At 40.3% G+C, this 13,283-nt stretch overlaps 1 protein-coding gene across 8 annotated transcripts in view; it reads left to right on the top strand.

Annotated features, from left to right (window-relative positions):
* The window catches only part of stxbp5b (syntaxin binding protein 5b (tomosyn)), a 50,369-nt gene that overhangs the window by 18,579 nt on the left and 18,507 nt on the right, over positions 1 to 13,283 (top strand). For all 8 annotated transcript variants that reach the window (XM_049595325.1, XM_049595327.1, XM_049595324.1 and 5 more), the window contains exons 7-18: positions 1,097 to 1,180; positions 4,170 to 4,293; positions 4,539 to 4,617; positions 5,282 to 5,436; positions 5,531 to 5,603; positions 7,364 to 7,511; positions 7,663 to 7,730; positions 7,883 to 7,923; positions 9,690 to 9,910; positions 10,183 to 10,367; positions 10,736 to 10,861; positions 12,656 to 12,807. In XM_049595325.1, the coding sequence (XP_049451282.1) occupies positions 1,097 to 1,180; positions 4,170 to 4,293; positions 4,539 to 4,617; positions 5,282 to 5,436; positions 5,531 to 5,603; positions 7,364 to 7,511; positions 7,663 to 7,730; positions 7,883 to 7,923; positions 9,690 to 9,910; positions 10,183 to 10,367; positions 10,736 to 10,861; positions 12,656 to 12,807 (1,456 nt within the window). The remainder of the gene's footprint in view (positions 1 to 1,096; positions 1,181 to 4,169; positions 4,294 to 4,538; positions 4,618 to 5,281; positions 5,437 to 5,530; positions 5,604 to 7,363; positions 7,512 to 7,662; positions 7,731 to 7,882; positions 7,924 to 9,689; positions 9,911 to 10,182; positions 10,368 to 10,735; positions 10,862 to 12,655; positions 12,808 to 13,283) is intronic.

Here is a 13,283-nt window from a genome sequence, read left to right as displayed (position 1 = left end):
TCCCTAGCTTTTTTTCTCTTTTCCGAATTTTTTAAAAATATTTTCCTAAATTATTTACTTTTTTGCACTTTGTGGGGCATTTCTTATCAAGTTGCTCATTTCCTTTTCCCCCTTGTTTTTGAAAAAAAGAAATCACTCCAACTTTCTCGGCGTCAAAAGTTTAAACACTTAAAAGGTGAAAGGCGCCTGAAAGCATCACAAAAAAAGTGATGTTGCTCCAGGTTTCAAAGGGTTAATATCACAAAGTGTTATTTAATCAATAATGGTGAAGGGATGGGGACAGCCTCTAAACCATCAATTATACGATAAATGAAAATGCCATAAGAATAATAAAAATGGTTTTGGAGCAAGGTTGGAAATTAGTATCAGCCACCAGCCAGATGCTGGTAAAATATGCAAGTGGCTGCTAGATTTGCTTCACTCACCACCCACAAAAACAATGGTACTCTTGGCATCCACCAGCCACAGTGGCAGATAGACAAAAAAAATTCCAACCTTGTTTCAGAGTATTCGGTTCTTCTGTTGTCAGTGTATTCGGTAACACTTTGATTTGGCATAACTTATTAGAAAGGAACGTGTATGTTGATGCACATTCATAAAATAAATTTGGTAAAATAGACTTGTTAGTTGGTTCTCCACGGGAAAGCTTACAATTCATCAAATATGGAACACAGTTAATCACTTTCAATAATATTTTCTTGGGTTTTAAATGGATCTCACTTGAATCACTCGGAGTTTTCAATTTAATTAAACAGTTTTTTCAAGTAAATTCCTCTAGAAATCCACTGCTGTCTATAAACTCACACAATTATACAACTGCAATAGGATTTATTTTGTATATGTAATTAGTCATTAATGAGTTGGTGCTTACTGTGTGTTAGGAATGTGCCTGTTAGAAAAACCTTTTGAAGAAAAAGTCTTGATAAATAGTTGAGAAATTATGAGGAAAATAAAGTTTTGTATGTTAAAGATGGCCGATCCTTTGAACATCTCAGTCAGTGATGTTACAGTTGTGTAAACTCCAGGCTGAGTTATATGTGCAGTCTGTGGTTTAACAGCAGTCAGCTGAGCTCTGCTTTGCTTCGTGTTGTTGCAGCTCCTGATTGGATTTGAGTGCGGGGTTGTGGTGTTGTGGGATTTGAAGTCCAAAAAGGCTGACTACCGCTACAATTATGATGAGGTAAGGCTTTATTTTCTTTGCACTCAATTCTTGTGAGGTTCCTGGTTAGTTTGTTCACAGTTCTCTCGCTGTAGTTTCCCAGCAACATGTTTGGTCTTGTGTGGTTTTGCATGATCTGTCACTTCATCAACATGTGACTGAACAGAGGCTCTCATTGGGCCACTGTGTGATTGTATCTCATGAGCTTATATACTGTGTGACCTTTGGTGATAACTGAGTGTGACACAGAGAAGAAAAAATGTTTGTTATTCACATGCTATACAGACTGAAATTATGATATCCAGTGGATCAAATACTTGAAAATATGACAGTTTTCTAGATTATTCAGGTCATACTTAAGTTAATTTTGCATTTTAAGAAGATGAGAAGAAGTATTAAAGCACACGTCTGGTGATGTTTTATATTCTTCTAATTTTCATCCCTTGAATCAAGTCATGGTGCTGATCTTGGCGGTCGCTCAAAAAGAAATAAACATGCTGCTGTGAATCTATAGGTAATATTTGATGCTAACCTCTCTTCTGATGATCAAGTCAAACATGTAGGAGCCAGAATATGTATTTAACATCTGTTGTGTATTATTTGTTCAGGCTGCACATGTTCTTTTGGTCACTATCACTTCTGGTAGATGTAGTTAGCACAGGGTGTGGTTTCATATAATTTTATCTGTTCATTTACTGGCACGGCTGCTTTTACACCAACAGGGTGAGTTTTTGGGTCTGATCTTTCCTGTTGACCGTACACAAATGCATCTTTGGACTTAAGCATGAATGTCATTGAAGGAGTCACAGTTACAGTACAAGCCTCTTGGCAGCTTTTTTCATTCATGGTAGTCGCTACACATGTTGTTCAGTCCTGTTTCTTCCAGCTCAAGATAATCTCTAAAATTAGGTCATTTTTATCATCCACAATAAGTTGCACATGGTTTTATCTTGTACCGGCTTGATAATTATAACATGCTTTCTTCGGGTATGAGCCAGGGCTCCCTCCACTGTTTCCAGTCGGCATGATCACATCACCCCTGTGCTTGCCTCCTTACACTGGCTCCCTGTTAGAGTCCAAATTGATTTTAAATTTTTTATTGCTTACTTAAGTCCTTAAACGACCTTACTCCTAAATACATACGTGATTTATGGACCTGGCATGTGCCCTCTCAGCCATTAAGATCTGTGTATGGAGCCCTGCTGGTTACTCTCAGATCACAGTTTGCGACAAAGGGAGTCCTCACACTAACTCTGCCTTCTGAACTCAGACACGCTGAGTCTCTTGCTCTTCTTCAGACTTTGCCTGAGGGCCACTTTTGCAAAATGATGGAAGCAAGGGGCCACTTCATAAACTTTTCAATCTTTCCACATTTGCTGTCCTCACTTATCTTTGTCAGAGGGACATTCAGTCACATCAGCCCCTCACAAGTCAGGTGTATGGGTGCACACTAGCTCACCTAGTTGAGCAGATGCCACATGTACAAAGACTTTTCTCCCTCTTTCATTCTGCATCTGTCCTATGCAGGGGTGTGTCTAGGATTTAAGGACATTTGGGGTCTAGCCCTGGTCTCTGTGAGGTGGGTCTGGGGGATCCTCCCCTGGCCCTTTATTTATTTATTTTTGCCAGACAAGCTATATTTTGATTCTTTTTTGCACACTGGTTCCTTTATTATATTCAAAATACAAAAAAAATCCCATTGGGAATCAATTTATTTCTATTGTGGATTAGAAAATGGTTAGTCGGCCATCTGGCACCCTTTTGTGGGCCACAATTGGCCCATGGGCCGTAAGTTCAGTATCACTGCTCTGTGCTCCTGACTTTTGGCCTTAATCCTATTTTATCTGTCTTGTCAAGTTAAAAAAATGAATACATTTGAATTTCCCCCGGTGGATTAATAAAGTATATAAAATTAAATTAATTTAAATTAAATTATTTCCTTTTGTTAAAAAAAACTTTGTAACACAAAATAAAGTGTATTTTTATTTATTTATTTTTTTTACTGAGACAAATAACATATAGCAACACACAGCATGGTACACGTCACGTATACATATCTGGGGGTCACGTAGTCATGGCTAAGCCTCCCTCTGGCCACCAATTTAGACTTTCTATTGGCACCAAGGACCATGCTGGAAATAAGTATTTTACTTTAGCATGTCATCCTTTGGATTACTGTCTTACCGTCTTCCAGAAATAAATCAATCAATCAAAAAATGTTAACTGATTCCCCCAAAACAAGCACCATAACATATATAATACAAACTGACACACATCTCCACCAATGATGTAATACATAAAACAGGCAAACATATATTCTTCTACTTATTATTATTATTGTTATTATCATTTTGATTAGAAATAAAGTTGTTTTTATTGTTATCATTATTATTATGAAAAGATCAAAACCAACAGATTCTACAAACAGGCACTGCCACTGTAGCCAAAGCCTGATCTATCCTCTTCCTCTGTGCCACAGAGCCCCATTGTTGTCCAAAAACAATTAAAAACAGGTCAGCGTTACACTGAGCAACATTTTCCTTTATTTGATTAACACATGTAGTTTATTTTGAGCCAGTCCCACAAACATCGCCCTGCTGCCAAAGAGACTTGTTTGTTAGCGCAGCAAATGTTTATAATCCGCATGTGAATGTGGTCCCCAACAAATACAGTATTTACCTAAAATCTACAGCGTGCAGCTTTTGTAGATGAAAGTATATAATTAAGACCAATTTTCAAAGACTTTTGTCTTCAGTAGGAATGAATGGTCGAGGTGTGCCTCAGACAGGCTGGGCAAGTTAAAGGTTTTACAGTCGGACTAATGCTCTGTTGGTTTTGGTCTTGTCATGGGATTAGTTGGCAATAAGAAAAGCATACAATAATCCAGCTTTATCCTTTAAATAGGTTGCTCACAGAGCTTCCACAGATCTTATTTGTTGTTGCACAGCTGTAAAATGTGCATGCACTTCATTTATCACGCTCTAACGATGGGCTGCTGCGTGTCTTTCAGGCGATCCACTCAGTCGCCTGGCACCATGAGGGTAAACAGTTTGTCTGCAGCCACTCTGATGGCACTCTGACCACATGGAATGTACGAGCCCCGGCCAAGCCTGCACAGATCATCACGCCACATGGTACGAACTCTTGCATACACACAGGTGTATTGTTTATATGCGCTCACATACTGAATAGGAGCCATCTATGTCTTTAAAAGCACATATAACAGCTCAAAGTCGCTCCAATCTAAGAGGTGTGACTCGTACAGAGACAGATGGATGGTGGCAGCTTGTCCATATGTGAACATGAGCGTATTTACTTTATGTGCAGTGTATTTCTGCAAACGAAACTAAAAGCATTTTTGCCGTTTGACCTCCACCAGGAAAGCAGCCGAAGGATGGAAAAAAGCCAGAACCATGCAAGCCTATCCTGAAGGTGGAGTACAAAACAACAAGGGCTGGGTAAGTGCGATGGTAGCAAGTCCCCACCCATCCTGTGCTTTAACCGACTCCGGTTTGAATCCATATCCTGTACTGAAAGTGGCCTTTCCTGTTATTCTGTCACAACAGACCGGTCATGTTGACAGTATCATTCTGCTGGTGGAGAGCTGGGAAGGCCTTTGTCTTACTATTCTTTTGTTCTCACATGTTGTTGTGACTGTTAAATAAATTATTTGTGATCATGGCAAATGATTTGTCGCTCCAGTGAGGTCACATGTTAATTATATTGTGATCACTATTAACACAGTTATCATTACGTGAAGAGAACGAGCTTGTTACGTCAAGGTCACACAGTGAAAAGACAAAAGTTTCCTGTAAAAACATGTCATAAAAAATTAACTGTTTCACTGAAGCTGATCTAATTATCCCTCACTTTTTTTCTCAGGACAGGGATTAATATAGTTTTCATTATAATTAAAAAGTAGGCTCCTCCCATCATAAATGCTCTTGAAATGGGGGCAAAGTATCTCCAGAGGAAGCACATCAGTAAAATATCAGTGTCCCTCCTCGCCAATATACCACTGATTGAACCTTGTAGCTTTTTCCCAACAAACTAAAAAAATATTGAATAAGCAATTAAAATGTTTGTGTGTGTGTGTGTGTGTGTGTGTGTTTCTGACCTCAGGGACCCATTCATGGTGCTGTCCGGAGGTCTGTCTTACGATACAGTGGGGAGGAGAGCCTGTCTGACTGTGATGCATGGAAAGAGCACTGCCGTCCTGGAGATGGACTACCCCATTGTAGATTTCCTAACGCTGTGTGAAACTCCATATCCAAATGGTGAGCTGCAGCACTCCGCTCCGGAGAGGATCTGTATCGGCTCCCTGGCATTACGTCATTGTTAATTTTGTGCTGTTTTGGTTCTTTTTGCCAGACTTTCAGGAGCCTTATGCCGTGGTGGTCCTCCTCGAGAAGGATTTAGTTTTAATAGACCTCGGACAGATTGGGTAATTATTCTGCTTTCTAAATATAGTCTGGTTAGAGCATTTTTGGTGTGCATGGAGGAATATGGGTATTGTAGATCAAGCTTATTGTCTTGAAGCGCAGCATACAAGAGATACCACTGAATTTTTAATTATATTGTTGGAAATGTGTGAATCAAACCTTTCAGACTTAAATGAACAGAAGAAAAAGGACACTAAGTCATGATCCATCTCTGACATGTATGATAAGTATAATGAGTTTATAGAATACAGAACAGCTGTCACAGTCATGTCTGTTTTTGACCTACTCCTATTCTATAAAGCAGTGGTTCCCAACTGGTGGGTCACGGTCCCAAAGTGGGTTGTGGGTCCACTCTGAATGGACCGCAAGTGGCTCACAACATGTCAAATTTGTAAAAAAAAAAACAAACAAAAAAAAAACAACTTTATTTTGAAGTACATTGAATTTCCAGCACAGAGTTTTTATTTTGAAAGGCTGTTTCCTGCTGTAGAGTGAGTGACTAACTGACAGCTACTTAACAGAAACAGCAAACTAGCACAGCGTCATGGCCAAACTTATTTTTACAGTCATGAATTATAGTCTTTTTACTTTATTCTTAATGTTTATTACTTTTTCCCTGTGTGTATAGCACCCGTGTTTCCAATTTTATGCAAATTAAATGGTTAAAAAAACATTTTTTAATACTAAAGCCCATCTTTGTCCTGTTCTTGAAAAGTCTTTATTGCTAGCTTGCACTGTCGGTGGGTGTATAAAAAAATTCACCCAGTTAATTTGATGAATTGAGGGCAACCAAGCCAACATGAACGATGAAGGTTCAGTCCTCAATTTTGTTATAGCACCCAATAGTTCTTCCAAATCCCCGAATTCCACCCAACTCACCATGGGTGTTCTGAAAATCACAGTTCACCATCAGCTGACTTTCAGTAGCAGCAGTAACACAAGTTAAAGGGACAGTACGCCCCAAAATCAAACATACACATAGTAGTGCTGTCTATCAATCTAGATTGTTTTTGTGTGAGTTGCAGAGTGTTGGAGATATCGGCTGTCGAGATGTCTGTTTTTTCTTGAATATAATGCAACTAGATGGCACTCAGCTCATGGTGCTCAAAGCAAAAAAAAAAAAAAAAAAAAAAAGAAACTAGAGAAACTAGACGGCAGTGTCTCTTTTTTCTTTCTACCAAACTACACCTGCCAACTGTATCACCATGCAGAAGGAAGTGTGCATCTACTGCTAGCTCACCTAGCACCACTGAGCTAGCTAATGTTACAGCTCAGTTGAGGAGGACGCCATCAGAGTTTACATCTCCCTCTGTCAGAAGTACAAGACTCTCGTCCATGAGTAGGTGCACGCATCCTCCTACATGGTGGTCCGGTTAGCGAGTGTAGTTCTGTAGAAACAAAAAAGATCCTACATGCTCACAGCTGTGGATTATCTTTAGTAACCAGGTCATGATTTGCAGTCTAGTTCCATTATATTAAAGAGAGGGCAGACATCTCTACAACTGATACCTCCAACACTCTGCAACTTGCACCAAAACAGTCTAGACTGATAAACAGCACTACATGTAAGAGGAAAAATATGTGTCTTTGATTTTGGGTTGAACTGTCCCTTTAAGTATACTGCATATTTGAGTGTCAGAGTGCAGTGCTTGCATTCCAAGTGGTCCAAGTTGTCATCTATAAGTCAATTTGACAGAGAAGTGCAGATACTGTGAAGATGGAGCTGTTTTAAAATCTCACCTGTGGCCCGTTGTCTCAACAGGTACCCGATATTTGAAAATCCATATCCTCTGACTATCCATGAGTCACCAGTGACCTGCTGCGAGTACTTTGTCGACTGCCCTGCTGAACTTATTCCTGCACTTTACTCTGTCGGCAGCCGGCAAAAGAGACAAGGTTACAGCAAGAAGGTAAATGACTCCTCTGTGTAATCTATGGTTAAAATGCACTGGACATTGGAATTGATTTTTGGAGACATATGTGTGCTGTTAAAGTGGTACCATGATGAAAGAAGCCTGCAAAAATCAACTAAATTTAACATTTGTTTTGGTCTTTTCACAGGAGTGGCCCATTAGTGGAGGAAACTGGGGTCAAGGCACTCAGAGTTACCCAGAGATCATAATCACTGGGTTAGTGACTAATTATTAAAAAATGAATGAATGGATTTGTTGTTTTGATTCACTGATTTTATTCACATGCATACAGGTTTAATCAAAGTGAACAAATTATCCCGTATTCTTTTATTTTCTTTTATTTACATTTTCTTTTTCAATGTTTTTAGACATGCTGATGGGTCGATCAAATTTTGGGATGCTTCTGCATGTGAGTAGTTTTATTTACTTTGTTAAATTTAATTGTAGGAAGCTTTAATACAGGTTTTGTGCCTTAATTTGTTTCCACCAGAGGTCATGTCGCAGGTTACAATTAAAAGCTTACATATGTACAATCAAAGCAGTGATAATACACGTCCATATCATCAAGTGAGATAAACACATTTTTCTGTTCAGACAAATCCATGTCCTGGAGAATTGTTAAATTGTTGTTAAACTAGGTAACATTTTGAATGTTAGACAGAATCATAGACTATGGTGCAGTGATGATACTGATTAGGATTCGTATGACTTGTTGAAATGTTGGATTTGCAGATAAAATGGCCATTTAGGTACCTTCATTCAAAGTTAGTACACAGGAAAGAATTATTTTATGCATTGACATTTTGGCACCAATTGAGGAAAGTTTTTGTTTTGCCTTTAATTTACAAAGATGTATTTGATATATTTCTAAACCTTCTTAAACGTAAGTCACTCTTTCTTCTTAATGTGAATGCTAGCTTTAAGTGGTCCTCTGATTTTAAAGAGGTACACCCAGTGTTTTTCTGACATGTAGGATAAAACACAATTGATCAAGCTTACTATTGGGCATGTCACGATACCAGAAATTTTGTAATCTATATCAATACCAGTGAAGTTCTACAATTTTTGATACCCAATTTGATGCCATGGTAAAAAAAAACTCAGTCGCATGTACTTAAACATACACTCCTTTGTTAATAACATAGAAATTATTGTAATTTGATTTTATTATTATTCCCCAATGATCCGCCTTGAACACAAAGTACTTGTCTGTGTGGTTTCATGAGATTTTGTGGGTAAGGAAACATATATTAACATATAGCCTACAGTATATTAACATATTTCTCCTTCATTGTTGTTGGTGCTCAGCACTTGTACATGTAGAACGTGACGGTTGCCGTTTGTGGTCAGCTGTTTGTCCTGACCCTGCTCTGCTGTGATTGGACGGCTGGGTAAAAAGTGACACTAACGAGTACAGTGTTTTACCCAAAGTTGTTACCCAAATTTTTCAACACTCGGCAACCAGAACAACAAAAAAAAAAAGGGCAAATCCGCATCTCACAGTGCAGAATAGATGCTCAGCGCCTCGAAAAACTGCTGGTGTTAGTTGCTTAGTGTAAATACACTAAAAGAAAACACCAGCAATGCCTCAGGAAAAAAAAAACACTTTTCTTTTTTGACGAGTCAAGGTGGAGCTGTCACTGCAGCTCCGCTTTTTGCAATCTTCTACATGTGCTTGTTGTTGTTCTTCCATGCTGGTAGGCATTCTCTTCCTTCCTTTGGTATTTAACGGCAGACTGGAACAATTGTCGACGTATGTGCTCCATCAGACTCGTAAAAATTGCATTCCTGGAACATGCGACACTGGATAAAAACAAGAACTGTCATGTTGTCTAAACCTCTGCATCAACTTACTACCAAAGTTTCAGTTCTTGTGACATTCCGACTTTCTATCACCAAGTCCATAGTAAGCTTTGAAGCAGCTCACTATGCTGTTTAAGCCTGTGTATACACAACGGTGTCATCTGCGTAAATGAATATTTCAACTTCATGTCACTGTTTTTAAAAATAGCTTATGCATAATTCACAAGAAATAATATAGGTGGTGCTGGAACTACTCTGTGTTATTGACTTTAACACAAAACATTATATGCTGTTGAGTCAATGCACCATAAGTACGTTAACTGAAGTTAGTGTATCACCATATCTCTCTAACTTCTTTCATTCTTCTCAAAGTAATGCTCCAAGTGCTGTACAAGCTGAAGACTGCCAAGGTTTTTGAGAGGGCTCGCGGTAAGGAGGAGAAGGCAAATACAGATATAGTAGAGGAGGACCCGTTTGCCATCCAGACCTTGTCCTGGTGCCCCGAGAGCAGGATGCTGTGTGTGGCCGGGGTGTCCGCCCACGTCATCATCTATAGGTTCAGCAAGCAAGAAATCACCACTGAAGTTGTGCAGGTGGGTAAAAAATCACTGTCTGTTGCACTGTGTCGTCAGAAACATGCAGAATTATGGTTTGGGACAAATGTTAATCATGATTTTAATTCTTGAAACTTATCTGACAGCAGACAGATGATTATGCTTTGTATTTTTTCATTTATGGAAAGGAGATTGTGGCATAATTTTATCCTATGCCAGAAGAGATGTATGCAAAGGTGGTTTGAGAGGTGACGGTCAAATACATACAAGAACGAGCCTTGTTGTTGTGACACATCATCTGTTGTGTTTAGCTTTTGGAGGTGCGGATGCAGTGTGAGTTTAGCGATGGAGACTCCCCTGATCCAGGAGGGGACCAAACCCCCACCCTGCCCACCTCAGGAGCTTCCTCCAGCCCTCAGGAGAGCGAGCCCCCCACTCAGCCCTCCACAGGCAGCAACTCCTCTGACGGACCCCGGGACAACATCCCATGCCTGCAGTATGGACGATTACGTTTTCTTGTTCTGTTTTTGCTAAACGGTTAAAATGGGCTCAGCTGATTAGGTCTTTGTGAAGCAGGTTGTCACTGAACGCACCAACTTCAGTAAGTGATGTAGTCATCCATTCACTCCTTCCAGTCAGCCGCTCAGTTCTTCACAACATTTCCACGTCAGTGCACCGAGGGGAAATAATCCTCTTTATAAAAATATTAAAAATGATGAAAATGTTTTGACAGTAAAAGGGGAGAAGGGGGAATAACAATAATAAAAAAGGATGATATTGTCAGTGTGGCTTACCCAAAGGGTGATAATTCATTCCAGTGTAGAGCGCAGCCTGCTGTCTCATCCTGCTGTGTGTTCAATGCAGGGTGCGGAGCTCCCCGCTGAAGCAGTCTCCGGGCTACCAGGTGGAGCTGGTGATCCAGCTGGTGTGGGTGAGCGGGGAGCCACCTCAGCAGATCACCAGCCTGGCTATCAACTCCTCCTACGGCCTGTAAGTCTGTGCAGCCAGCACACTTGATATTATGACATGACACGACATCACTTTTTCACACTTGTCTTGATAGTGGGTGGTTATCCGTTTCCAGTTGCTGTATTTGTGCATCCTGTCACACACACAGAAGGCAACGAACCATTTAGTGCAACTGTAAATAAAGTCTCTCTGTATTGTAGCTAAGAGTTAAAGCTGGGGTAAGCAGTTTTATTTTTTATGTCACTGTCCTATAGTCCTATAATAGTCTTTTAAACATTGTAATGTAAGTGGACTGAGAGAAAACAAGATTTCTGCACCTCCTCTTGGCTCTGTTTTCAGGCATTAGGGAATCAAGCAGGAAAATTTGGCCAATCGCAGGTCATTTCAGAGTGATGGCGTCCCTGTTGGCAGATACACGTGCACATTCATGAAAGCTTGATTTAGTGGCGGAGAATCTGGCGGAGAAAATTGCTATTCCAGCATTGGCAACAACTGCCCACACTGCAAAGCAACCCAAAAAGAGAGTCTTAAGCCCCTTTTCCACTGCACAAAAAACCACCAACACCTGCTAACATCTGGCTTTGTATTTAATGGGAAAGGTTACAATCAGCATTCAGTCATGAGACAAATGACTCTGCAGTAGTCACATGTAGATATTGGCTCCAGCTCTGACTGGCTCCAATCGGCAGCGATGGAGATCCGACACCTGGCTGGATGCTCTAATTTTAGCCTCTTTGCTAACGTGATGCAATGACAGGCAGCCGCAAACCAACCAAGCAGTGCTCTAACATTGATCTTAATTGAGTCGGCACTGAGTTTGAGAGAGACTGAATAAATAACAGGTATAAAAAAGAAGTACGTAGGAAAGAAGCAAGCACTCTCAAAAAAAATCCCCTCAAAAGGTGCATGGCCAAAAACAGCGAAAAAGGGAAAAATGCCAACACTCACAAATATGCTTTTGGTAAATTTAATAAACCAACTTGGGTGGCAGTACCAGAAACACAGACGTTTCGACAGAAAGTCTTCTTCTGTATGAGTATGATACTGACTTTCTGTCGAAACGTCTGTGTTTCTGGTACTGCCACCCAAGTTGGTTTATTAAATTTACCAAAAGGACATTTGTGAGTGCTGGCATTTTTCCCTTTATAAAAAAGAAGTAACCACAGTAACATGTTCACTAGTCTCCATGCTGCTTTCAACTGTTTACTAACCTGATTTCCAGCCCGTCAATGATGTTGAACATGACACACCAGTAAAAACGAACAAAAAGGCATACTTTTGTCTACTGCATAGCCGTGCACACAGCTCTAGTATGTTCTAATGGGTTTTCCCATGTTTAAAAAAGACACATACACAATCTTATTTTGATGGAAAAGGGATATTGACAAGAATCTTACAATAAAGGAAACAAAAAACATATTTATCGGCAAAGCGTTTCCAAGATAGAAAGAAAATGTCGCTAGTAGTTTAGCCTTTTATTAAAAGTAGCCATAGGCTTCCAGGTCTAGCTTGTTTAAGTTCATGTTTACATAGCCAACATTAGCTAGAGCCTTGAATCACAGTATAGAATTGCCGCTATATAATGGCATCAGGATCACAGTCACAATCCCAATGAGTGAAATGAATAATAAGTACTCATTCAGGTCACTGTAAATGAATGTATGTGGTTGGAGTGGGGAGAGCGTGGGAGGAGGGCTGTACTTTCAGATTCTGGCAATTTTTTTTTTTGCCCTTTCCGCAAATCTGCCCACCCCGGCTATGAAACCAAAAATAGCATCTGAATCCTAATTCCACTGTGTCCCTGCTGTGTTTCAGTGTGGTGTTTGGAAACAGTAACGGTCTGGCTGTGGTCGACTACCTCCAGAAAACTCTGCTCCTCAACATGGGCACGTCGGAGCTCTACAGCCCATCCGACCCCTACCAGAGGCAGCCTCGCTCCCCACGCAAAGCACGGCAGCCCTCTGGAGGTGAGCTGCACTCCAGCAATGTTATCTGTCTCATGTTTCTATTGGTCACTCTCCATAGTTTAGCACCTGCACTGGCTTTCCCTTACTAACATTATTGACCCTGGAATTAATGTTTATATGTTGGTTACTTACTTCATATTTCTTTGTGTTGCTAAAGCAATCCAAACAATTAGCTGAGCAGCTCTGGCTCTGGCTGTTAGAGGTGGGTTAGCAAGGCAGGGCTGACACTTGGCAGCAGCCTCAACTTCGCACCACGAGCACCGCCCCCTGCAGTAGCTCCTGTCCCTCAACAGGGGGCATCACTGACAGATTCTCCATCTGTTCAGTTGGACAGACCAAAGACAGAGTGAATATCAGTGCTGTAGAAGCACTTCCTTTTTGATTCCTGTTTATGATAATGTTTATTTGCTTGTTGTAGCCTGGCTGTTTCTCTCATGTCTTTTACTGTGTTTTTGTCATTCACTGTTTGTATTCAT

Source organism: Epinephelus fuscoguttatus, linkage group LG14 (genome assembly GCF_011397635.1).
Source record: "Epinephelus fuscoguttatus linkage group LG14, E.fuscoguttatus.final_Chr_v1".
In the NCBI taxonomy this organism is placed as follows: Eukaryota; Metazoa; Chordata; class Actinopteri; order Perciformes; family Serranidae; genus Epinephelus; species Epinephelus fuscoguttatus.
Note: the sequence above shows the minus strand (reverse complement) of the source record. Positions and strands in the feature narration are given on the sequence as shown.